The sequence below is a fragment of the Lissotriton vulgaris genome, chromosome 7, assembly GCF_964263255.1.
Source record: "Lissotriton vulgaris chromosome 7, aLisVul1.2, whole genome shotgun sequence".
NCBI classification, from domain to species: Eukaryota; Metazoa; Chordata; class Amphibia; order Caudata; family Salamandridae; genus Lissotriton; species Lissotriton vulgaris.
The window spans coordinates 693,233,068-693,259,816 of record NC_141695.1 but is presented as its reverse complement, the minus strand read 5'-3'; the positions used below and the strand labels follow the sequence as shown (position 1 = coordinate 693,259,816).

Genomic DNA, 26,749 nt, shown 5'->3' with positions numbered 1-26,749 from the left:
ACAACGGCGGGGTCAGACCACACCTCCCCCCGCAGCATCTGCCTCAAAATCCTCCTAGTCAGTGCTTTCGGCCCCACGTGACGCCAGTGGGTGGCAGGGTTCGCCATCACCACGCTCACTGGCGCACGATCACTTCGGACAGGTGGGTGCTGCAAATCGTCCGAAGGGGCTACTCCCTCCCCTTCGAGACCACTCCTCCAGCCATGCCACCGCAGAACCACCGTGTGTCGGGGACCACTTGACACTTCTGCAGGAGGAAGTTACGGCCCTCTTGGCCAAGGGGGCCATCGAGCGCGTTCCTGGGCCAGAAGTAGGGCGTGGTTGTTATTCCCACTACTTTCTGGTACCCAAGAAGGACAAGGGGGGCCTACGTCCTATCTTGGATCTAAGGAACGTCAACGGCTTCCTCCGGAAGGAGAAGTTCAAGATGTTGACGTTAGCTCAGGTCTTGGCTGCTCTAGACCCACAAGACTGGATGGTGGCGTTGGACTTGCAGGATGCCTATTTTCACATCCCCGTCCTGCCGGCCCACCGGCGTTACCTGCGGTTCACGGTAGGCCAGGAGCACTTTCAGTTTATCGTGCTTCCCTTCGGCCTTACCAGCGCCCCACGGGTGTTCACAAAGGTGATGGCGGTGGTCGCAGCCCATCTGCGCAGGTTGGGGGTTTCAGTCTTCCCCTACCTAGACGACTGGTTGTTGAAGGCGGGCTCGCCCCAAACAGTCGTCCACCACCTTCAGATGACGGCAGACCTCTTGCACGACCTGGGGTTCTCCATCAATGTGCCGAAATCACACCTGTGTCCCTCTCAAAAGCTCCTTTTCATCGGAGCGGTTCTGGACTCGGCGCAGTTTCGGGTTTATCCTCCGGAACGGCGGGTCCGGGATATTCAGGCTTTGATTCCCATCTTTCAGCCGCTATCCCGGGTTTCGGTCAGGTTGACGCTGCGGCTGCTGGGACTGATGGCTTCCTGCATCCTTCTGGTGCATCACGCCCGGTGGCGGATGCGGGCTCTGCAGTGGGACCTGAAGTTTCAGTGGGCCCAGCATCAGGGCAACTTGTCCGACCACGTCTTGATCTCGGAGGGCACTGCGAGACAACTGCAGTGGTGGCTTACGGACCGCGATTGGGTCAGAGGCAGATCCCTCTCCCTTCCCCAACCGGAGCACGTTGTCGTGACGGACGCGTCCCTCCAGGGCTGGGGTGGCCACTTGGGAGAGGCAGAGATCAGAGGCATCTGGTCTCCGGCGGAGTCCCGGCTCCATATCAACATGTTGGAGCTGCGGGCGATTCATCTGGCACTGAAGGCATTCCTCCCCTTTGTCAACGGGAGTGTAGTGCAGGTGTTCACCGACAACACCACCGCCATGTGGTACTGCAACAAACATGGCGGAGTGGGGTCGTGGACCCTTTGCCAGGAGGCTCTGCGCCTCTGGCAATGGCTGGAACGTCAGGGCGTGACTCTGACGGTTCAACACCTGGCAGGTTCCCTGAACGCCAGGGCGGACGAACTCAGCCGTCGGTGCTCGATGGATCACGAATGGCGTCTGAACTCGGACGTGGCGCGAGGCATCTTTCTGCAATGGGGAGAGCCTTGGTTAGATCTATTCGCCACAGAAGAGAACGCGCAATGTCATCAGTTCTGCGCGTTGGAGTTTCCAAGACGGCACTCGACGGCGACGCCTTTCGGCGCGAGTGGAGTTGCGGTCTGTTATACGCCTTTCCGCCTATACCACTTCTGCCCAGAGTGCTGAAGAAGATCAGGCGCGACCGGGCCCAAGTTATCCTTGTGGCTCCGGACTGGGCTCGAAGGTACTGGTATCCCGAGCTACTCAGCATGTCAGTCGGTCCCCCGATCCGCCTGCCTCTTCAGGAGGACCTTCTGTCGCAGCAGCAGGGGACGGTCCTCCACCCGAACCTGTCCAGTCTCCACCTCCATGCTTGGAGATTGAGCGGCGGCAGTTGAGGCCATTTGACTTGCCTCCTGAAGTCTGTGATGTAATTCTGGCAGCCAGGCGTCCCTCCACTAAGTCGGTATACGCCTGTCGGTGGAACAGATTTGTGGCATGGTGCACAGCAAAGGCTGTGGATCCACTCTCTGCCCCTCTTTCCCAGGTTCTTCTGTTTCTTCTCTCTCTTGCCCAGCAGGGCTCTGCTCTGGGCACTATCAAGGGCTACCTTTCTGCCCTTTCAGCCTTTTTAAGGCTTCCTGATCAGCCTTCTTTGTTCAAATCCCCGATTGTAACTCGATTCTTGAAGGGCATCACTCACATGTTTCCACCTGTTCCGTTTGTGATGCCTCAGTGGGATTTGAACCTGGTTCTGACCTTTCTGATGTGTGCTCCCTTTGAGCCCCTTCATTCTTGCCCTCTCCGTCTCCTGACTTTAAAGACGGCTTTCCTGGTTGCCATCACCTCTGCCAGGAGGGTGAGTGAGCTCCAGGCTCTTTCTGTCAAACCTCCTTTCTTGTCCATTCATCCTGACAAGGTGGTTCTGAGGACTAGACCTTCTTTCCTGCCCAAGGTCGTTTCGGCCTTTCACATCGGGCAGTCCATCACCCTCCCTTCCTTCTTCCCGCCTCCGCATCCTTCAAAGGATGAAGAGCGGCTCCATCGTCTGGACCCAAAACGTGCGCTTTCATTTTATATGGATCGCACACGCCAGTTCCGGGTGGATGACCAACTGTTTGTTGGCTACGTGGGTGCGAAGAAGGGACGGGCGGTCCATAAACGGACCATCTCTCGATGGGTCGTTCTCTGCATCAAAGCGTGCTACTCTTTGGCTCGGAAGGATCCTCCTGTTGGGCTGAGGGCCCATTCCACTCGGGCCACGGCGGCTACTACTGCCTTGGGCCGGGGAGTCCCTTTGCAGGACATTTGCCAGGCGGCTACGTGGGCCTCGCTGCACACTTTCGCGAGGCACTACTGCCTGGACAGTCAAGTCCGGAGGGATGGCTTCTTTGGCCGTTCTGTCCTCCAGGACTTTCTGGTGTAGGAATGTATTGGTTCGCAGACCCACCACCGGGGTTGGTATTGCTGGGGTATTTATTCTAAGGTAAGGAATCTAACACTAACGTGTTTCTTTCAGATGAACAAGTTACTTACCTTCGGTAACGATATATCTGTAAGAAACATTAGTTAGTGTTAGATTCCTTACCGAACCCACCCATCCTCCCCGTTCTGCGAACTGATACCTAGGGTTAAGGACATCCCTTTCAGGGCCCTAGTTTTACATGGCACCAGTGTTGGTTCTCTCATGGCTCTGCGTCTCCTGGCGCGGAAAAGCTGTGTACAAAGAACTGACGTCAGCGCGCGGAGGCGGCGTCTATATACTCCAGCGACGTCATCACGGCGCATGACGCCGACGACGGACACGGAGCCGCAGGGGACGCCTGCAGAAGACGCCTACCGACGCGCAGGGGTACTGCTACGCAAAAGTTTCCGGATCCAGACTGACGCCTGGGGTTATTCTAAGGTAAGGAATCTAACACTAACTAATGTTTCTTACAGATATATCGTTACCGAAGGTAAGTAACTTGTTCTTTAGTGACATTCCTAAACAACTAAACTCAAGCAGAATAATATTGGCCCAGTCTTTCTTGTTGCTACCTTGTATAACAGTTACATTGTATTGACCCCTTCAGGAAGAAATAAAAATGACTTTCACTCTCTTTTCCCTTTCTTTGAATGACATATAGTTTGTGGTTGTGTAGATGTTTATCAGTGTTTATATATTTACATTGGTGAGGGATATTTCCCTTTTTGGTGGGCTTTTATCAGTTATTATAGGTTTAAACTTCAAACAGGATAGCCTACTTATGATATAGACCCTGATTTATATCCTGCCCTTCCATACATTCTTGAATATTCCATCACAAATCAGGAGCGAATAGGTAGGGCTGCTACTTTTCGTGAAGACCAGCTCCACAAGGAACATATAGAAGAGGATTTCCTCTTTGAGACCCTTTCATCTAAGTCAATTTGATATTAAATTCATAATAAATCTTTACAACAACCGGAAAGAGGCTCGCTATACACATCTTTTTAAATAAATACCCACCTCAAGCTTTACATTTTACTCCCTTAATGATGCCTGATCTCTATGTAATTTCATTCATCTAGAATTCCACTAGGCGACGAGTCAGCAGGGAGCTACATTTTTAGACTAGGCTCACCCCTAGTATAACATCATCCCTCCTACCCTTCATGGGCCAGTGTTAATATGGGTTTTATATTTATCACTTAAGCACTTTATGTAACACTGTGGCACTTTTTTTTTATTCTCTCTGGCATTATGGGTCAGGAGCACGCAGGCCAAATCATCATATTTCAGACTGATCTTATCAGCTTCAAATACAAGATGTATGTTATTAAGTACAGCATATTGAACAGATTATGGTTCGACTTCATCCAAGGAATAACAGGGTATCATTTAATACAAAGACACGGTATACCTGCACTAAGCACTTTAATATTTCTCTGGTATGAGAGAGGTACAACGTTCACTCAGTAACTATCTGTATTTAAGCATTAATTTAGAATCCAATGAGGTGATGTGTACTATAGCAACAGTAGCCAGTACACAGCTGAATGGCGTGTCAACATAAAATATGGTCGAGATGAACATGATAAAGCATTTAAGCAAATATTAAGGTTTTATGAAATTTGTACTTGACCAACAGCTTCTCGAATTTTACATCAGGATATATGTATATATTTGTATATATATATATATATATGTATATTTATATGTATAGGTAATATGTATGAGTATGTATATATATGTATGTGTATGTATATATGTGTATGTATATATATGTATGTGTATGTATATATATATGTATATATGTATGTATGTGTGTATATATGTGTGTATGTATGTGTATATATGTATGTGTATATATATATATATATATATATGTGTATGTGTATATGTATGTGTATATATATATGTGTATGTGTATATGTATGTGTATATATATATATATGCATATGTATGTGTGTGTGTATATATATATATATATATATATATATATATATATATATATATATATATATATATATATATATATACGAAACACCACCACGCCACTACCAATCCCCACTCGGATCAGCGAAGCGATAACCAGGAGACAGACCACTGGATCAGGTTACAAGTTCTTTATTTCAGTTCAGATGGTAAAAGTGCATAGCGCGTTTCGGGCTAAGAAAGCCCTTGCTCCCATGCCTATATATGTGTGTGTGTGTGTATATATATATATATGTATATATATATGTGTGTGTATAAGTTGACCATGGATTACTGGTACCTGCTTCGGCGGATTTGTTTGTTTCCACTCACCTGGATATCCTTGGTCCACCTCCAGGTTCGGAAAAATGTGGGGTGGGGTGGTTGTCATTGACTGCACGTTGGAGAAGCGGATTCCCTGCTTTACCACCGCCGATTGCTTTCCGGAGACTTGGGGGTTGCTGTAGTCAGGGACTAAAGGAGAGAGCTTGATTTGGCGCACTGAGGAACTTGGGGGTTGGATTCTGAAAGACCGCTCCGCCACTGCAACGCCTCACGGCACGGAATGGGGCATTCTGGGAACTATAGTTGCCGTGTACCAGGCAACACACAGGAGGCGTGAGCGTTTGGGACCTAGAGAGGCGGAGCAGATGTCTATCCATCAGGACGCAGCAGGACATTTAAAGCAGGTAGTTGAGCTGCGATGTTACTACTAACCCTGGCGCTGAAGAAGGCAGTAATAGCCGAAATGCATTCGCCATGTTGTGATGTGCTCCAGATTAAAGCTCCCTCCAAGCCTTTCCCTGGTGTGGCCTCTTTCTTCGTTTTTGAGAAGTGTGCGGACATTGTTGCGTGGTTTTCCAGTGCCACGCGTGGGGGCCCCTGCAGCGTCAAGTTGACCATGGATTACTGGTACCTGCTTCGGCGGATTTGTTTGTTTCCACTCACCTGGATATCTTTGGTCCACCTCCAGGTTCGGAAAAATGTGGGGCGGGGTGGTAGTCATTGACTGCACGTTGGAGAAGCGGATTCCCTGCTTTACCACCGCTGATTGCTTTCCGGAGACTTGGTGGTTGCTGCAGTCAGGGACTGGAGGAGAGAGCTTGATTTGGCGCACTGAGGAACTTGGGGGTTGGATTCTGAAAGACCGCTCCGCCACGCCTCACGACACGGAATGGGGCATTCTGGGAACTGTAGTTGCCGTGTACCAGGCAACACACCAGAGGCGTTAGCGTTTAGGACCTAGAGGGGCGGAGCAGATGTCTATCCATCAGGACGCAGCAGGACATTTAAAGCAGGTAGTTGGGCTGCGATCTTACTACTAACCCTGGCGCTGAAGAAGGCAGTAATAGCCGAAATGCATTCGTCATGTTGTGATGTGCTCGAGATTAAAGCTCCCTCCAAGCCTTTCCCTGGTGGGGCCTCTTTCTTCGTTTTGGAGAAGTGTGTGGATATATATATATATATAGATAGATAGATAGATAGATAGATAGGCCCAGTAATCAATTTCCATTCTTGAAAAAGATTGAAGCACTCCAGGTAAGTGGCAAAGGTTTTATTTCGCCAGCAGCAACAGTGATATAGACAAACGCGTTTCAGACAAAGTCCTTCTTCAGTGTCAACAATATACTGCGCGCGGCTCTTTTTATCTCTTTTTATGTACGTCCTCACTGCAATAAAGTGAAGACTGACTTCAATCTGAAAACGTTCTCAACATAGTTAGGAGCGCTGGTAAAACGTGGCGGCCATTACATATACAACATATAATGCATGAGCGAGATGTAACAATTTGGGATCGATCCCTATTAACATGCAAACATCACCATTGGCCAATATCCACTGCCAGTGAATGCTACGATCTTGCCGTGTATCGGCATATCACTGGCATAGTTACCCAAGCTGCGCCCTAAAAAAAGGCACCCAATATTGCTACAATTTATGCTAGCTTCGATCCAGCCGTGTATCGGCATGACCCCAGATTAAAATCATTTTTGGTCGTTACAAAATCATATATATCAATATATCACCAGCCGGTGATATAGAATACTGATAAATTTCCTTACAAACTGAAAGAGCAAGAGATATTAATCTCGCCATAATAACTAACAAGGCTACATACATATGAAGACATCAATCAAAACAATGGTCGAGAGCGACCACACAGTTCATATGATAGACAATGTAAAAGATGAATAGAATAGCAAATAGCATCCTGACAACCTGAGGAGACAACTCATGACCGTTCTTCAAAGGACGTGAGAAGCTTAATACAGATTTTTCTATGCCTCAATGGTTTAAGATAACAATAGTCAAGATGCAGAACAACAGATGACATAAGATAACCAGAGGGTCATTTTCCTAGATGGACTGTAAGTTCTTCCCCTATATTCAACCCCAAGGGACTCTTTGTCTGCAGGTCGATGATATATCGGGACTCTAATCTCCGAAGACTCAACAGTCTATCAAACCCTCTGGGGTTTAACGGTACATGGTCAATGCCAAAGTATCGTAGCTGCTCCCTGTTACTTTCATGTACTTTGGCAAAGTGCCGCGCGACAGGATATGTTATGTCTTTGTTTGCAATTGCTCATTGATGTTCCAATATCCGGAGTTTCACATTGTTGATAGTACTCCCGATATATTTGAACCCGCAGGGACAGACCAGGCAATACACTACAAAAGGTGTTGTACATGTGATGAATTTGCTAATGATTTTTGGTCTCCCTAGACCTGGAATACTATACATTAGTGTGCGTCTGCTGTTTTCACACGCTCGACATTTACCACATGGGTAGAACCCCCTCAAATCTCTCAAAGTACCACTAGTCTTGGAGTGAATGGGCATTAAATGGCTCTGGACAAGACTGTCTTTGATTGATTTTAACTTCCTGAACGTAAGTAGTGGTTTAGCTGGAACATCATTACATATGATGGGGTCAGTACGTAATATGTGCCAGTTTTTAGTGATCGTTTTTCTGAGTTGATTCGCCTCATCTGAAAAGGTAGTAATCATGCGAAATTTATTTGTTCATTCAGATTGCTCATTTCTATTGGAAATTTGTTCAAGGAGATGTTGTCTAGGGATTCTCTGTACCTTTTTTAGGGTGTTATCCAAAAGTGCTTGGTCATAGCCCCTAATAAGGAATCTAGCAATGCAGTCTTTTGCTGCTGAGGTGAAATCTGCTTCTAGAGAACAATTACGTTTCAATCTCAGCAGTTCGCCATACGGAATGCTGCGAATCAAGCTAAAAGAATGGCTACTTTCAGCATGTAAAATGCTGTTGCCGGCTGTCGGCTTCCTGTAAAGAGCAGTTTCTAGTGCTCCTTTGCGGACAAATACCTTCACGTCAAGGTAATGTACCTCAGTCTTGCTCATGTCAAATGTGAATTTCAGATTCATCTGATTATCGTTGAGATCCTTAATGAATTCCTCTGCTTGTGTGGTGGAGCCCCTCCACACTAAGAAGAGGTCGTCGATATATCGACGCCATACTAAAATGTACTCGGCCCATTTGTGGTTGTTACCTGCTAGGGCTACCTGCTCCTCCCACCAGCCTACGAAAAGGTTTGCGTAGCTGGGGGCGAAGCAGGTTCCCATCGCAGTTCCACTGATTTGCTTAAAAAAGTCATTCTGAAACAAGATGTTGTTATTTCTAAGACAAAAGTCTAAACATTCTATCAACATCCTACCATGTTCCATTTTTTGTCCAGAAAATATTTTACAGCCTCTATCCCCTGAGTGTGTTGAATACTTGTATAGAGGCTGGCAATATCTAGGGTAATGAGCACATATGTAGGATCCCACACGATTCGTTCAATTTGTCCGATAAAGTCTTTGGTGTCTTTAACATATGATTTTAAATCGACCACAAAGCAGGAAAGAAAGGAGTAGATGTAAATTGACAAATTTTCAGTAAGTCCCTCTTTGGAGGAGACAATGGGTCTCCCCGGTGGGTGCTGAAGGTCTTTATGCACCTTGGGTAATTGATAAAACGTAGGAATTATAGGTTCAGGATTCCTAAGGAAAAGAAACTCATTCGTATCTAGCATGAGTTTGTTTCGCCATTTGTTCAAGAGATCATGATAGGCCTTGATACTTTCAGAATATTCCTTTTTATTTATTCTTAGATAGTTTTTAGATCTTGAAGCTGGCTCAACGACTCAGCGCAATATTGCTCTCGTGTTAAAAGTACACTTTTTTGTATAGTTTAGCGCTGCACGTTTCTTTGTTTCACGATAAAAACCCTCTTCACATAGCATGAACATATGCCTATGGGTTCTATGTTAGACTCAGTAGAGTCAACAGCCATCATCTAGTCTTCCAACCAGCAATGGTTATTCCAGTCCATTCCATAGACTGAGTTACCAAGCGAGAGGAGGCCAAACCCAAATGATGAAACCTCACAATTTGTGAATGATGGATACTGGCAGGAGAGTTTTTCCTCTCTAACAGAGGTGGTTGGTACTTATACCTGTTGACATATTTTCATCCTTCCCCTCACTCATGTTCCACCTATTTGTTCAGACCCAAGGTGTTGTGTGATTTGTGTATGTTCTATAGGGGATACACACCTTGCAGGTCTTTAACCATATCCGCGCTAGTGGAATTCTGGAGCTATGCTGAGATATTTAAAATCCCATGTTACATGACAAGCTGGGCTCGTCATCAGTGCGAGAGGAGGCTACACCATGACGAGCCCAGCTCGTCATGAGCCTGGAAGGGGTTAAATGATTCCCTGAGACCTCCCATAATGTTTTGTTCCTTATTTTTCTAATGTTAAAGCTTGGTCAGCTAGCGCTCCTGCCTTATTAAGCACATTTGACAGGAGATTATAATATATTTTCAGCAGGTGGTGTCTTCTCTTCTCATGAGGAAGAGTTGTTAAATGTCATGCAGGGAGGCTTTGAGCTATCAATTCACAACATTAGCACTGTGAAATACATAGAGTTGCAGCTAAATCAAAATATGGTCAAAAACGTTTAATGGAGGGGAACGTAGCCATGAAATTGTAGACTCGATCCTTGTGCCCAATACCCAATCTAGGCTTTACTTTTAGATGCTGTTTAGTCCTCCAGTTTATCAGTAAGTAATACATATAAGGTTTGTTGTGACATCCTTGACATTGTAGACCAGTAAATTGTGTGTTTTTAGTTTCAAGAGCAATAGCTCCACTTAGTGTAGAAACAAGACCTTCTGACACTCGAAACAGGAACTGCTTATATTCAGCCGCTTCTAAGCCACCAGTCCTGGGTCTCCAGAAACAAAGGAAAGACAAGGAGTTTGTTTTTTTGGGTCTTTTGACCATCTATTTTTCTGCAATTAACATATATGTCAATGTTTGCACAAACCATGTATACAAACCTTAAGGGAGCACATCCTTTTGCATTTGCACCTTGTGACCATGATGGTGTATATGCTATAAAGAGATTCTAGATGCACCTTTTTATGATGTATGTTTGTTAGTGTGGATGTTAAATAACCTCTCAATACTGGTTAGCAAGGGGAATCTACAGCAATTCAGCTAAAACGAATCTGGGAGATGCTAAATTCAGAGGTACCCTCAGGTCAATGACATTAGTAGTCAACAGGGGCTGATTTGGGCAAATTGATGCCCATGACCCAGGAAAGGTGAAAGACAATTTAGAGTTTTGTCTTGAATGCCCTTGTAGAAGGAGAGGATACTGTTGAGGTTTTGATCATCGCCTAATGAGTTTAATAAGTGTTCAATGAACATTCTGCAAGAGGTCAGGACATTCATCTTCACTTTTCTTTCTACAGGCCTGCATCTGAATATTCAAGTCCAGTCCGGCCTCTTAGTTGCTTCGTGGATGAGAATACGCCAATACCAATAGCTAATGGTGCAACGTGTGGGCAGGCATCTGATCCGAGATTGGCAGAGAGGAGAGTCCGATCACAGCGGCATCGGAATTACATGAGCAGAACACATTTACATACACCACCTGATTTACCCGAAGGCTATGGTAAGCAGATTAGCAAAGGATAAAACATTCGTTTTTCTTTTAAAAAATTGTAGAATTCACACTAAGCATGTTTTTCTCTTGTGCTTCAATTTTCAAGAAAATATTTTGATCGAAAGTTGAGTAAATAGAGCCAAAAAATATTGATATTTGGTGAAAGATGGCATCTCAAACCCTTGCTGCTAACACACACACCCTGCATAACAAAATAAAACATTACTTATAGTACATGGTCTCTTCATAGAGTATAAGTAAACGCTGAAAGCTGCACAATGCAAAGATAAAAATCTTTAATTTTACATCTTTTATGTATGTAATCAATGTGTAAAACCCTTTACTAAAGTAGATTTGATACCCACAGCGTTTTTGCTGCCTAAACTATTTTTCATCGGTACTTTAGTAGTGGATTAAAGGTTAAGTAAAATGTGTGCATAGGCATGTAGCCTCACATAGTGAAACAAGCATTGGCATAGCCAATAGGTCTCGCTTTTGGAACCTTATAAGTGTTTATCTATGCAACAGTTGATGTTGTTGCACAAGGATATTGTGCTGCATAACTGAATACTTATAATGTCCCAAATGCAAGACCTATTGACTATGAGAATGGATAGCTAATAGTTCTGGCTTTGAAACCACGTAGTTTCAAAGCACACTGTTTTATCAAAAACAATGGGTGCTGCATAAAAATGGCATTCGTTGACAGGGGAATGTTCATTAGAAATACTGGTGTGGTGCACAAGGAGAAGAGACAAACTGGGTGGTGTATTTATACATGGAGCCATTAGCCAGGAGGTAGGGTAATTTCAGGAGACTGCTCAAGAGAACGGTAGTTTCTAGTAAAGGAGAGATTACTAGAAAAATGGGGGCGCTAGAGGGCGCACAAGCAAAATGGCCGCACTGCCGTGAGGCTCCTACTTCCTCGGCCCAAAATCCTACAGTTATCCTGAGTAAATGAATATAAAAATCGCTTAAAGTTGGCTGAACTGTTGCGCTAGCCTCCCATCTTTGATGGGTGTGAAGAGGAAGACATTTGGAGCCTGTGAACCGCAGCGCCAGGTAGAGTTGTGACCGGTCTAGCTGTCTGAACAGCGTTGAAGCGAGAGGCGCCCGCCACGGTCAAGACAGACCGAGGCTTCACACGAGGCTTCTAGGTCGCGGGAGCTGCAGACTACAGATAGCGAGAGCGCTGGCCCGAGGAGCACCGCGCAAAGATCAGCGTTCCATATTCGGCGGCCGGAGCCAGTGAGAGCCGAGACCGCGTCGAACCCGGCAGCGTGGCGCACTGGAGAACCGAGCAAGTGGGAGCTATCTTGGTGCGTACAAGGGACCGAAGCGCGCGGAACTGCTGAGAGGGCGCCCCCTCCCCCCAAGAGACAGCGCACGGCTCCGCAGAGTACCGGGAAGCGAAGCGGTGTTACCGGACACGTGGGAGGCAGGCGCTGACATGCCCGGTGGCCGCAGGGGGAAAGAAGAGCTGTGACCAGACCGGATTTGGGGCCCGGAATACATCCCCCCCCCCCATCCCCCACCCCTCCCCTTTCGAAGCGAAAATACAGGTACCGGAGCCCGCGGGGAGGCATTCAACGGCTGGAGGCTTTTGGGGGCAGCGTGCCTTGAATTGGGTGTCGCAAGACTGGGCCCGGCACCTCCTGGGATCTGCAGGTGATTATTGCAGGGCACTGTGGGTGCGACGAGAAAGCGTGAACGACTCCCCTTGTTATTGTAAAGCGTGAAGAGGCACTGAAAGGCCAGCTGTACTAGGGTGGGGTGCATGACCATTGTACACATCTGGGACACCTGTGGGACCGGAGTAAGGCGCAACACGATGCTGCGAGTCAAGTCACAGTGAAGCCCGGCACCCACGGAGCACTGCTCTGACGGACAGAAAGAGACACAGGGAGGCAGCGGGAGAGGAGGTCCACTACAGGAAAACTCGGGCAGAAGCTGGCAGCAAGACAGTTGTGCGGGCGGTGAGCACTGTGTCTACCCTTGCAGGACAGGCGGGCGCATTGCCGGGGTGCAGGCGTGAACCCTGGTCTGACGCAGCCACACTGGTTGCATGTGCTAGGAACCGCAGGGATCATTTGTAGTACGCAGCCCTTTTGTACACAGCAGGAGTTATGGGGAAGCCTGACACAAAACAGCCTAAACTTACTTTTGATGCCGCGAAGAAAGGAAATAAGACCACACAGGAAGGCCAAGAGACGGAGTCTGGGGCACATACCAGCGGAGGGGCCACGGCACAGGCGTCGGATATCAACATCATCTTGCAGGAGATACGGCAGGGATTTGCGACAGTGGTGGACAAAGTAGACCGCATGTCCTCTAGAATGGATGCTATAGCGCACAAACTCAACGGGCACGAGGAACGTCTTAAAGAGGCGCATATCTGACACAGACGATGTCGCTGGCAGTCACACCGCACAACTTACAAGAATGGACAAGATTTTAAGGACAATAGCAGACAAAAACGAGGATTTGGAAGCCCGCCGCAGGCGCAATAACATCCCCATACTTGGAATACCAGAATTGACAAACACTGGTAGAATGAAGGACTATATTGAACAGTTACTACTGACTGCAGTCGGTAAAGAAGTTTTCTCCTCACAGTTCATAGTAGAGAGAGCACACAGAATGCTTGGACCGCGACCAACACCAGGGAACTCCCCGCGGCCCATAATCGCGAGGTTACTGAACTATAGTGATCGAGACGTGGCCCTCCGTGCAGCAAGGAACAAGCAGACATTAACGTATGATGTCAACACCTTCTCGATATACACAGACTTCACACCCATGGTGCAAGAGGAGAGGTGCAAGTTTATTGAAGTAAAGAGGAAGCTGCGAACGGCACAGATAGATTATGCGTTCCTATACCCTGCGAAACTGCGAGTGACGCACCAAGGAAGGCAAATATTCTATACGAACCCGCAGCAGGTTAAAGACTTTCTCAGTTAAGTGAAGCGAACAAACCAAGGTGGAGGTGGTCAGAGGGATCTGGAGCGCCCTGACCACGCGGGCGACAATGAAGACTTGGAATGAACATTCTCCGTGAACACTATTGTGTTAAGTAAGGGAATGGTTGTTGGGCTACTAGATACGGACATTCGGCCTGTCTAGAGGGAGGTGAGATCTTTCTGATTGACTCATTTGCTCGTATGTTATTGTAGTCCCATGCCTGCTCCCCCAGCAAATGGGCTGGCACGACATCACAGGGAGGCTTGTGGGGAGCGGGGGGAATGTGTAGCAGTCTAGACAAGTCCCCCAACGGGTATTCCCCATGGACGAACACTGCAATGCATGTTAAGGGGTGACAGTATGTTGTTTGTTGAAGTTGGGAGATGGGGAGGAGGGGGGTATTGAATTTTGGCAAAATTGGGTTGCTTCAGTGGGAGGGGGGAGGAAGGGGACAGGGTTTGGTTAATTGGTTCAAACGAAACATTGAATGTACGGCCTTCTTAAGGGGCAAACTATTGGGATGGGAGGACAGGGAACAGCATCGTAAAATCGACATTTGGCAGATGTATGAGCGGTCACTGGGCCCAGTGAGGGCTGCAGGGAGGACAGTCAGGACGCAGAAAATAATTGGACACTATGACTAATACGACTGTGGGTGCACTAAATATAATTACATGGAATGTGAGAGGGTTGGGCGATCCCAGGAAAAGAAGGCATATATTATCTTACCTTAACAGACATAACGTACACATTGCTATGCTACAGGAGACTCATTTTGCACTACAGCCACAGCACACATATGCCGCCAGATGGGCGGAACATGGAGTCTTCTCTTGATACTCCACTTATGCACGGGAAGCAGCGATATTAATTTAGACACAGGTCCCCTTCTGGCTGAGGGCACTGCTTTGGACTTGGAGGGCAGGTTTTGCCTTGCATGGGGCCGGTTGGGCACCACGACCGTAACGCTAGTCTGTTGTTATGGGCCAAACTTGGATGAGACGGGGTTTTTTGACGCACTGCGGGCTAAGATATTTGAGATAGACTCCACTCATATCATATAGGTGGGGCGACTTTAATGTGACTTATTATCCCGGATTGGACAGATAGGCTCCCGCCCCACACCATTACACCAAAGCGCAGGCCGGGCTGAGAGACATAATATCTGCCTATCAGCTTGTAGACACATGGCGTCATACACACCCGCATGCAAGGGAAGGTACACATTTCACAGCGCAGGCGCAAACATGGGCCCGACTGGATTATTTTTTAGTGTCCAGGGGAACGGTCCCTGCGATAGACACAGTGAAACACCTGGCACGATCCTACTCGGACCATGCACCAGTAGTAATGGCGCACGCATCTGTTGATTTCACCACACCACGCAGCCCAAGGTGACTTCATGCCCCTATATTGCTCGACACTGTGTTCCAGGAGAAACTGCGGGAATAAATACCCGACTTTTTTGAATGAAATAAAGACTCAGTGAATAGTGTGGAGATTATCTGGGAGGCCTTTAAGGTCACGGTCCGAGGATACTGCATAGCCAAAGGGTCCGTCGTGCTTCGGGATATCATGAATTCCCTGCAAAATCCTGAAATAAATCTTAAAAAACTGGAGACAGAACTCACCCGAGACCCTAGGGGTGCCACACAAGCGTTGTTCAGGAGTAAGCTTTCAGAATATATGGAAGAGGCTAAAAGAGAGGCACAATTCCGTGGTAAGCACTGGGTTGCCTACGGGGAGAGGCCTGGGAAGGCGTTAGCGCAGAAGGTGAGATGGCCTAGATGCAAAAATTATGTAATGGAAGTGATAGATCCGGAGGGGGAAGTGTGCCAAGACACCACCAGTATACTCAACGCTTTTTTGGGGCATTACAAAACCCTCTACACCACAACTAGAACAAACAACCTTGAATTAGACGGTTTTCTGGGGGATGTAGAACTGGGCCGGACTCAGCGACGTACAGAGAACTTTCCTGTGTGCACCCTTTGAACTCGACGAGGAATGGGATGCGATCATGGGACTACAGTCTGAGAAAGCCACAGGGACAGACTGCATCCCAGCAGAATTTTACAAAACATACATAGATCTAATGGCCCCTATTCTTCGAGAGGTGTATGAAGATGCATTAGAAGTGGGACACCAACCAGCCTCTATGAGGGAGGCGCTCATATTGTCGCTGCTAAAACCGGGTAAGGAACCCGCTCAATGCGACTGATATAGGCCTTTGTCGCTCCTTAATTGCGATGCAAACATTTTGGCCAAATTGATTGCGACTCGCTTGAGTCTCTTAATGGAAAGTTTGATACTCCCCGATCAATCTGGCTTTGTGCCTGGTAGGGCCACTTCCCTCAATTTGAGAACACTATTTGCAGTCTTAAATAATGTCTCGTCTGACCTGCCGCTGGCAGCCGTGTTTTTAGACGCCACTAAGGCGTTTGACTCCATAGAATGGGATTATATTTTTGGAGTTATGAGACGAATGGGCTTCCCCCCGCTATTCCTGTCATGGATTGAATTGTTGTACTGTTTGCCAGTGGCGAAGGTCCTTATCAACGGACGCACGTCACATACTTTCAGTATAACGAGGGGGACACGACAAGGATGCCCCCTGTCTCCCTTGCTATTCGCAATAGCGACAGAACCGCTGGCGGCAAAAATAAGACATCACAATGATAAGACTCTCCGTTGTAATTTGCGCCAGGTATTAATCTCACTATATGCGGACAAATCACTCTGTACGTGCGCGACCCCCAGCAAAATCTAAACTCCGTATTAAGAGAATTCATTAAGAGAATTTATTGTTTTTGGACACCACTCGGGAGTCCAGATAAACTGGGGAAAATCTTGCATTTTTCCGCTGACCACAGCTGCTACGCACCTCTCGCCAGATTTCCCTTTAGAGTGGTGCGAAGAGGAAGTGAAATATTTGGGGATCAGAGTCACCAAGAATAGAGAAGAACTCATAAGGATAAATTATGCCATGACTAAAATAACAGATTGTGTCATGCGTTGGGTAGCGCTGCCCCTCTCCATGGCGGGTCGGGCTTCTTTGCTCAAAATTATAGTACTCCCCCGGCCGTTGTATTTTTTTCTGAACATTCCCTTTTATCCGGGGGTGTTTTTCTTCAAATTGCTCAGAGCGGAAATTATGCGACTGGCGTGGGGGGCAAACAGCCCAGGATGCAGTGGTAGGTGATAAGACCATACTCTCTGGGTGGTTTTCGCATACCGAATTTTGAACTTTATTTTCGGAGTGCACAGGCCCACTACTCCTGGTTCTGGGTGAAGCAGCCGAAATACATGCCACAAGTGGCGGCAGAGCACTGGCTCTCGCACCCCATACCTATTGAAGGTGCACTATATGAGGGAGTAGCCAAGAAAGATAAGGCAGCCAACGCCCTCACAGGTACGATAACAGCATGGCAGCGCATACAACGTATGCTGGATGTACCCATGACATATTCGCCCCTACTGCCTCTTGCTTACCACCCAGCCATGCCTTTGTTACAGGAAGGGGTCTTTAGGAATTTCCAGCAGCGGACACAAGTAAATAGATAGGGGGGCCTGTACCACGAAGGCCAATTCCGTAGTATTGACCACTTGTTCCAAACCACACAGAGGACGCCACTAGATGTCTTTATATATCTCAGGCTTCGAATTGGGATAAGGACGATTACTCCTGACTTTCCGGCGGAGCCCAGGTGCTGGCTTCTCTGCAGCTTATAATGGAGAGGGCATCGCCCAAGCGATTGGTATCATTGATCTAGAACTCTGTATGCTGACTAATGATAACACCCCCTCCACCCTCGCGTAAGAAATGGAATGAGGAGCTGGGCCTTGAACTGACAGATGTACAATGAGAGGAATGCTGTCTGCAAACTGAACGAGTATCAGCCAGCAGTAGACTTAGGCTCACACAGTACACATTTTTACACAGATTGTATTATACACCAGCTAAGATGTACAGGTGCAAATTAAGAGACGATGATAGGTGTGATAGATGTCGCACAGCGGTGGCGGACTTCCTTCATGTGGCGTGGTGGTGCCCTGAGGTGATTGCATACTGGGACCAGGTGTTTACGGCACTGCGCAAAATGATAGAGACTCCTGTAGAGGCCGCACCTCTGACGGCACTACTGGGATATGTCAAACCGATACGACCAGAACTTCGCAAATTTATTGCGCTGGCATTGCTAATGGCTAAGAGACGGATAGCGTGCCGGTGGGGCAGGGGTCGGCACCCAAGTTTAAGGAATGGATGTCTGACTTGGTTATGTGCCAGGAAAGACTCTCAACCTATGCAGAGTTACAACCAGTGGCCTCCCAGCCCAGGGATGTGTGGCCTCCTTTACAGTGCTACTTACTAGCTCACCTGAGAGAGGAAGAGTAATAGACCAGAGAGAAATCGAAGGGGAGTTGCAAGGAGAGGAGTCGCCTTGGACTGTAGAGAAAGGAGGGCAGATGTCTGAGACAGTGAGTAACTGGACTTGTGCCAACAGTGGCAGTGGGTACAGTGGTAATTCAGGGTGCATGGATATGGGATACGATCCAGCATATGTGTTCTTATATGGTATTGCCTGGAAACAAAAAAGCGGTGTTGTACTGAGATGCCCATGTGACTCGCAATACATTCGGATATTCTGTTATTGTTGTACCAGAGATGTAACTTGCTTGGTCGAACGAGGATTATTCGAACTGTTGAAAAATACCTGTCCTGTATTGCAGCATGATGTGTTGATGCTATGGAACTGTTCACTCGAAAACTAATTAAACAGATGTTTAAAAAAAAAGACATTACTAGAAAAATGGCAGATGGCAACAAAGGGGTGTGGTCAGCTGTTTACTCCATAACAAAGGAATGTCTTCAACTGGGCGCTCAACACAGCTGCCAGATGGTACAGAACAGATGTCTTTAATCAAATGCCAAAAGGTCTACTCACCAAAGGATCTCAATTTTGTAGTAAAAAGTGATTATGAATTCAAAGTATTGCATTTTGGGATCTAACCAGCACCAGGATTTTTACAAAGACCTTGGTGATGGCCGACTTAAAGAGGGAGCCAGCTTATGTATTTAGGTGACTGTGTGATTTTTGGTGAACTCTGTCCAACACTGTGAAAACAGCTTTCAGATGATAATCAACATATTGGATCAATCAGGGTTCACAGTCCGTGTGGAAAATAATACTCCACACTACTACAAAAAGAGAAAACCTTTTTAGGGGCAACTCCTGGCTTTTCCTTGACTGCAAAGGGTGTCGCCACTGCTGGAACACACTTCCTTTACCAAAGATCTTCGATGGTGAAGTTATTAGGGATTATGGCAACATGTATTCGTTTGATTCCAATTTCAAGACTGCAGTAAGATCTATTGAGAAATGGCTAAAGAACCAGTGGTCCCAATTAATAGGGGACTGGGAGGATTTAGTAGCTATAACAAGCAAATCGGGCACGGAGTTGAATGCTTGAAATGGTGGAACACAATATACTGAAGGGCAGGCCTTTTTTCAAGCTTAGAGTCCACCCCATGCCATTATCTCAACACATTCTTCTTGATTGGTGTGGAGTAAACACCTTTCCAATCCATTGTTCAGGGGAAGAAGAGAAAGAAGCAGCAAGAGACTTAAACTATTGCAAACGTTTAAGTCCACATTATAGCTTTGAAGGCTTCCAAAGTTGCATCCAAGAAAAAGTGGGCAAACACCACAAACGAGAGTTTGAGCTATTGGCATTGTAAATGACAATACCTTTTATTTATGTGTTTTGAAAACCTGAAAGCGGTGCGTAAATAAGCACTTTGTACTTGTAGTCCTTGCTTATGACAAGCAAGTCTGGCAGTAAACGAGGCGCAGTTACTGCCACTAGCCTTGGTTTTCGCAAGCAACGACTATCAGTGGGAAAGTGCTTGTTAAGGCACTGCTTGCAAGTTTTTAAAACGCATACATAAAAGGCATTGTTATTTTCAATGCCAATAGCTCAAACTCTCACAAATGCGAGACCTGTTGCATTGCAAATGCTTGTTTAATGGAGATTCTGCCTGTTTTCCCTTTCCATAGGAATTCGGAAATTAGGGCGTCGATACTGTTAAAGTAATAATAGACATAATAAAAATAATATTTGCAGGGGTAGCATGGAAGTGATAAACTTACTGTGTTTTAAACAATGGCTCTTGGATTCCTAGTTAAGCTTCTATGGCCAAACACCTTTCACAGACCCCCCCCCCCCCCCTCCCCAATCCCCTACCTTTTTTTACCCACTTAAAATACTGGGTGCAACAATACAACTTTTATTGAATCATAGCCCTTTGTTAAATGGCTCTGTGTGAGGGCAGTGCAATCAATGTGTGCCTTGTGTACACGAGTCCGCTATTATGTGACTCCGTGATATGCTGCTGCATTCTCCACTCTCCAGGAAGAATTTCTGATGTTACTTATGACATTTGTGTATTCTTTTTAAGTAATTAAGGGCCCGATTTAAAGTTTGGAGGACGATATTCTGTCTGCTGTATCACAATTGAAAATAATGCACTTGTAATACGGCGGACGGGATATCCAGCACGTTTGTGATAGTGTAATTTATGCGCTAAACGTTAAATCTGGCCGTAGGTAATTTTATTGTTCCATTAATTAAAGTAGATACAAAACATTGCCTTTCCTAGAGATTAAAATAGATTCAAAACTTGTATAATGAATGATGTAAAGTAATTACAAATATTCAACAATCTCGTGCTCAATTTGGTAAAAATGAGGTGTATAAAGTTTGCATCACTAGATAGCTCTGAGGCGTTTTTTTTATTAATCTTTTTATTCATAAACAAAACAATATTATTAACAAATAACAAATCGGGTGGTCTGACACAATCTGCAACTCGGGTTTCATCATGGCAGGGTACAGAATCTCAAGCAACAATACACAATGCTGGAATCAAGGGGATTCCTGTGTCCCCAGTCCCGGATTTGGCAGTGGTGGTTCACAAATCTCACCTCGATGGGCATTCCATGCTCCCCACACCTTCCCCCACTTCTTCGGGCATCCCCTAGCTACAAACACAGACCTGTCCCTAAACATGCACCAGTCAAGGTCTTCCTCCCATTTAGTTACTCGGAGCGGCTGACTCGCACCCCAAAGCTGGGCAATGTTCCGCTTGGCCACCATGTAAGTTAGGGTGACCCACTGCTACTGATATACATTCAGAGAGCTCACTTTCCAGCCCCATTCGCGTCATTAGTCAAACTTTAAAAAGTGGTGAGCTTTCTGGGCAGGGCACGAGTCCGTATGAAAACAGTGAGGTGACCAATCATACGCGGTATGTGATGACATAGCAGGAATTGACCAAAAAACAATTTGATGGACAGAATGTAGATCAATGTCTTACATTCACCCCAGTACAAGGATCTGGGCCTAAATCCATCGTTTTTTGCACTCCACACCACCCTGGGTTAGATAATGGCTTCATGCAAATCAGCTCTGACCCTGTGCCCCATGGGAACAGTCCAGTCCGAACTACACAGCCATATCTATTCCAGACCGGAATCAAGCATCCGAGGACCGGACCGGTTTCGAGGTAACACCTCATCAGCCCGGCTAGCTTGACTCCAGTGGTGTGGAGGCTCTGGGACCCACGTCTGAGCTACCCCAGTACACTCAGGGAGAAAATTCCAAAAAACAATTTGATGGACAGAATGTAGATCAATGTCTTACATTCACCCCAGTACAAGGATCTGGGCCTAAATCCATCGTTTTTTGCACTCCACACCACCCTGGGTTAGATAATGGCTTCATGCAAATCAGCTCTGACCCTGTGCCCCATGGGAACAGTCCAGTCCGAACTACACAGCCAGGAATTGACGGCACAAGAAGTGATGTCATGCCCTTTTAACCATCCTAGCGTAAAAGGTCACCTGTGTCCACCTCGCCTTGTGTCCTGGCTCTGGGAATCAGCAGTGGCAACTCTCACTGAACGACATCTTCCACTCTCGGTGAAGACAGTTGTGGGTCTTTTTCCCCCTCCATAATGAGCTTCTCTGTGTCAGGTGAGGCAATTTACATAGATTAGAGTGTCTCCATAATGTTGAGACAGTACCCTTGACATTGAAACCTCAATAAGGCATTGCCATTTGGATGGTTATATTAAAAAGTAAGACTTTGGGCATTGCTTGGTCCAAGTCACAAACCCATGACATGACTCCCAAAGAGTTACTGATGGCATCAAAGCAAAGAGGTTGAATGACTGTTCGGCCAGGGAGCACCTCAGACTTGTCCTAGAGATGGAAGCCATACCAAAAAGTGAGGCATAAGACTGAATGATATGATAAACATCTGGGTAGCCAGGCTATGAGGGCTAAATGTGCATTGGCACGTCTTCTTGAGAGCCATGTGCTAAGGGCCACTCAACAGAGTATTACATCACTGAATAACCACACTCAAGACCGTTGTCCTGCTGAAGGGGCATGCCACCAGGAGGGCAGTGCCTTCGGAAGGCCACACATCTGGAGTCTTGGTTACTTACATTGCACTGGGATGACAGAAATCACAGTGTAAAGAGACAGTGAAACATTCTCAATGCCAGAGGGCCACTCCACCAGAAGCTACCACTCAGTGAGGCAATACCGCAGGATTCTATGCTTTTGAAGTGGCTAGTTCTGAAAAAGTCCTCCACGTGTGTTGGTCATTAAACTAGGCAGCTATGGCAACACAAATGCATGGCTCAAGAGGATTTCTTGAAATGCTGGGATGTTCAGAAAGTCTATGAAGCACAAAGCTTCATAAGGCACAACACAGAAAGATCCACACTGCAATGTGAACCTGTAATATTAAGGCCTTACATTATTGTAGGTTTGAACAACAGTGATACCATGTCGATGCCAGAAACATCCACAGCATTGGCAAGTTCAATGATAGTAGACAGATAACCACAGTTTGGTTATAATGCGTGAACCATCCTATGCTACGGAAATGTAAATATATTGTTGTCTTACAGGAAACCTAACCACAAACTTTTGTTACCAGGAGTAATTTCTGAGTGGGAAAATAGTCTAATTATTGATCCATAACTGATCTCAGAATTAGCTTTCTCTTCTCCTAAGGGCCCATACTATGAAATACAGGGGCTGCAAAATGGCATAGTCCTGTTTTCATGCTGCACCTGCAGTAATGCTCCTTATCAGTGAGACTCAAGTTTAAGGCACAGTTTACACCAACTATGTTTGTTCTTACTTTGAGTTTTAGATATTAACGGAGATTTAATCCATATTGTGTGAAGTTCTTGTGGTATTAAACCTTAACCAGAATCTGTTTATTAATTGTATCACCAATTGATGTTTTTCTATAGTACAGCAGGTGCAGTTTGTACTAACTGAATTGAAGTAATTAAAAAAGTTTAATAAAGTTAAACCAAATATACCTAGTATGTTTACTCCTTTTGAATTAGGACTTTGTTGTACAATTATTCATCAACGTTTTGGCATTGACATATGCTCTATGCTGTCGTGTATCTATTTTTTTTTTTTTTAAATCTTTTTATTAGCAAAGTTTGAGAGCAAAAACAGTATACAGGTGCGTATATACAATACTAGCGTTAAACTCCGTGTCACATGTATACGTTCGCCCAAAGCATATATATAAACATGGTAAGTTCGATTTTTTTCATTTTGTAACAAACTAACAAACCCCGTTCATTTCGGATCCCACCCTCCGCCCCTGTTAGTTCCCACCCTCCACTCTCTAAATAGGCACATGATTGAAATATCGCTATGTGGGTCACACTCTAGTCATTTACACATAGTTGAGGTTAATACACAGATTGGGCGGGTAATGTGACAGACGGGTCCGAGCTACCCGTGTCCCCTCATGGTGCACCGTAGGTATTGGTCGCGGCAGCGTATAGGAGAATAAGTAGGGGCATAACAGCACCCCCATTGGCTATTCACTAATATCCTCCTCATCATTGTCATTGCCAGTCTCGAATACCTGCTGTCGTGTATCTATAGTAGTAACTGTGCCTTCTAAAAGTCAAATTCCTTGGCCTCAAGACAGAGCAAAAAAAACGTAAGCATTTTTTCATTTATGATTTATTTTGTTCCTTTTCTGCTTGATACTGGCCTCTGGTGTTCAACATTCCATAATATCAACATCTAATGATAGTATTAGAACACCTTGTGTGTACAAGAGGTTTAACTGACCATACCACCTCACAAATAGAACTCTGATAGCTTGTATAGCTTCTAACCAAATGCCACTGAATTGAAAAAACAAAACTGCTAGATGGAAGTGGTGATTCTAACAATGCAAGCTGCACAACCATTGTATGTAGTGCTTCCCATTATGGCTTGGAGCTTACAGCCTGTTATGGAGATATCCTTTCAATTCTTGGGTCAAAATTATTTTGAGCTTGTGTACTTGTACTTGATGGTTATAGTCTCTCACCAGCTTGTCATTGCAGACAATATTTGTTCTATGCCAGGGTTCTCAAATGAGTAGCTCATGAGCTGCTGGTAGCTCGCCAGCGACCTGTAAATAGATCTCCAGTGTGCAGCCCAGTCAACTAAATTAGAAACTTGTGCTTGGTTGAATTCATATATGTTTACCAAAATTGAAAAGCATGTATTTGAAATGAAAATGTGTGCATTTTCAAAACTTGTAAGCTGATGCGTGGGGAGAAATGGTTCAATTTTTTAAATATATTTATAGCTGATATTTGAGTGTGAAAAATCTAACCGTGTTGGGAAGATTTTTTACTAAGATTATTAACGTGGTGGCACAGGCATTACTATAAAGAACAAAAGAATTTATTGAAAGGAGGGTCCAAGGGAATCTTTATAGACCCCACACCAGTTACAGCCCCCTAAACAGAACATATAATTACAAAAGAGTAACTGTGGGTCTGAGAAAAAAAACCCTATAGTATGCCTAAATGTGTTCTGACCTGTTACCTATATGCATCCTATGTGTCAATATGGTATGCAACAGGATACTAGCACAACGTGTCAGGTTACCATCAGTTAACCATCCTATACCGCCCTTTCCATCATTTGGGCCACTACACAGAGTGGAGAGTCCTTGTTGTAACCACTTCACTAGAATCTAGATGTGAAGTGTTTGGGACTCACTAGGTTGTTGAATAGGCAATTGTTGGTTACTAGAAACAGTTCATAAAGAAAAGTGAGTGAGAAAAAGTGCTCAGTTAAAATTGGAGAGTGGACGCAAAAATTACTTTATTCTATGGCCGTACACTTCCAATAGATAAAAACATAATTAGTGCAAAGGGTCAGTGGGTTCAACAAATAACTACTGACTAGATATTAAGGTCGACATGTTTCTGAAGTTTTATGATCCTCACAAGGTATCTACTGCTTCATCAGGACCAATTAAAACTCTGCTACTGTTTCAAAAATATGTGTAAGTGCAGCGAAAAAAATAAGAAGGATATCACCTGATTCGTCCTCTGTCCTCCTGTATTAAAGGAAGGTGTCCAGACGCAGGAGACATCAGGTCAAAGACACAACACAGACATACAAGGGTAAAGATAACAGTAAATTCATTAGTACCGTAATCTCACATAAAGCTGTTCACATGTAATAACTCATGTACAGGTCATTTCGACATTACCCAACTCAGTCTTGTGGGTACTCATCCAGCTCACCTTAAGTGCGAGAGGAACGTGCTTCTCCTCACCTGGCTACAGCTCCGGTTCTAGGGGCACCGCTCTGTTAATAGAGAGATATGTGTAACAAGAAAGAAGTGCTACGCGACAGCTAAAAAATACATTGGCTTGACTCTTGTTTATAACAAATGTGATGCTGCACGCTATTGGTATCAGAATTGCAGCAAGCGGAATGACCAAACATTGATCACAATATGTTTTGGTCAACTATCGTTGATGGTTCAAGGATTGCTGGTATTTACATCCCATACTTATGTCACAAAGGCCGTTAACAAAAAAATGACCTAAATGTCCGGTAACCATGGTTTCTCAAAGAGATTGCCTGGCGGATCACTCATAGAAATATGGTCTGTCCGATTAAAGTGGAGTTAAAATCCCCCCAGCTGCGTGTAAGCAGATCCAGATATGCTTTATCTGTTTTAGTTTCATGAATAAGTCTAGCGAGTTAGTACAAGCCCCTTAGCACTTAAATAGAGAGTGTAAAGCATTGACTGCCGATTTTGTTTCATGAGCGGTTAACGCATTGTTCGTGCAGTAACTCGCCCAAGATGTAGTAAGACCGAAAAACATGTATACAAGCTCGGCAATTCAGAGCCAACAGCTACACAAAGATTAGAATCGAAAAACGCAACAAGGACATCCTCACCTCTCCGTCGCTACTCCACGCTGCCATCTGGGCTGTTTGGGGAGGTACCGAGGCGTTGTTGGCGGTCATATTTGTTTATCGATGCTGCGGTCTGATTTGTCTGACACTGCATCGAAACACAAGCCGCAAGCGGTCATGGGAATTGTTGTCCCGGCTTCTAAAGAATAACATCATGTGTATAGGGATCACGTAAAACAAAGACTATGTCCCCCATCAGGTTACTGGGGCATGTAATCGCGACTACGCAAGTATTGTATTTAGTATTAAGCCATCTGCACAGATACAGGCATTACAAAAGTGGGTCTCTGTTTTATGAGTATAAAATATGCCTCGGAACCTATCACTGGCATGACAATAAATCCTGGGCTGTTCACCATGGTGCTTTACCGCAAGCGGACCAAAATGTACCGCGTGCGGTCATGGGAATTGTAGTCCCAGCCTCTCAGGGACAGTCATATGTCTATAGGGCCCGCATTACACCCGTGGCTATTATGTATT

General features: G+C 45.6%; 1 protein-coding gene across 1 annotated transcript in view; it reads left to right on the top strand.

Moving 5' to 3' along the window:
* SMURF2 (SMAD specific E3 ubiquitin protein ligase 2) overlaps positions 1-26,749 on the top strand; it is a 1,116,208-nt gene that overhangs the window by 760,931 nt on the left and 328,528 nt on the right. Inside the window, exon 8 of the mRNA XM_086930925.1 lies at positions 10,786-10,988. Within this exon, the coding sequence (XP_086787051.1) occupies positions 10,786-10,988 (203 nt within the window). The remainder of the gene's footprint in view (positions 1-10,785; positions 10,989-26,749) is intronic.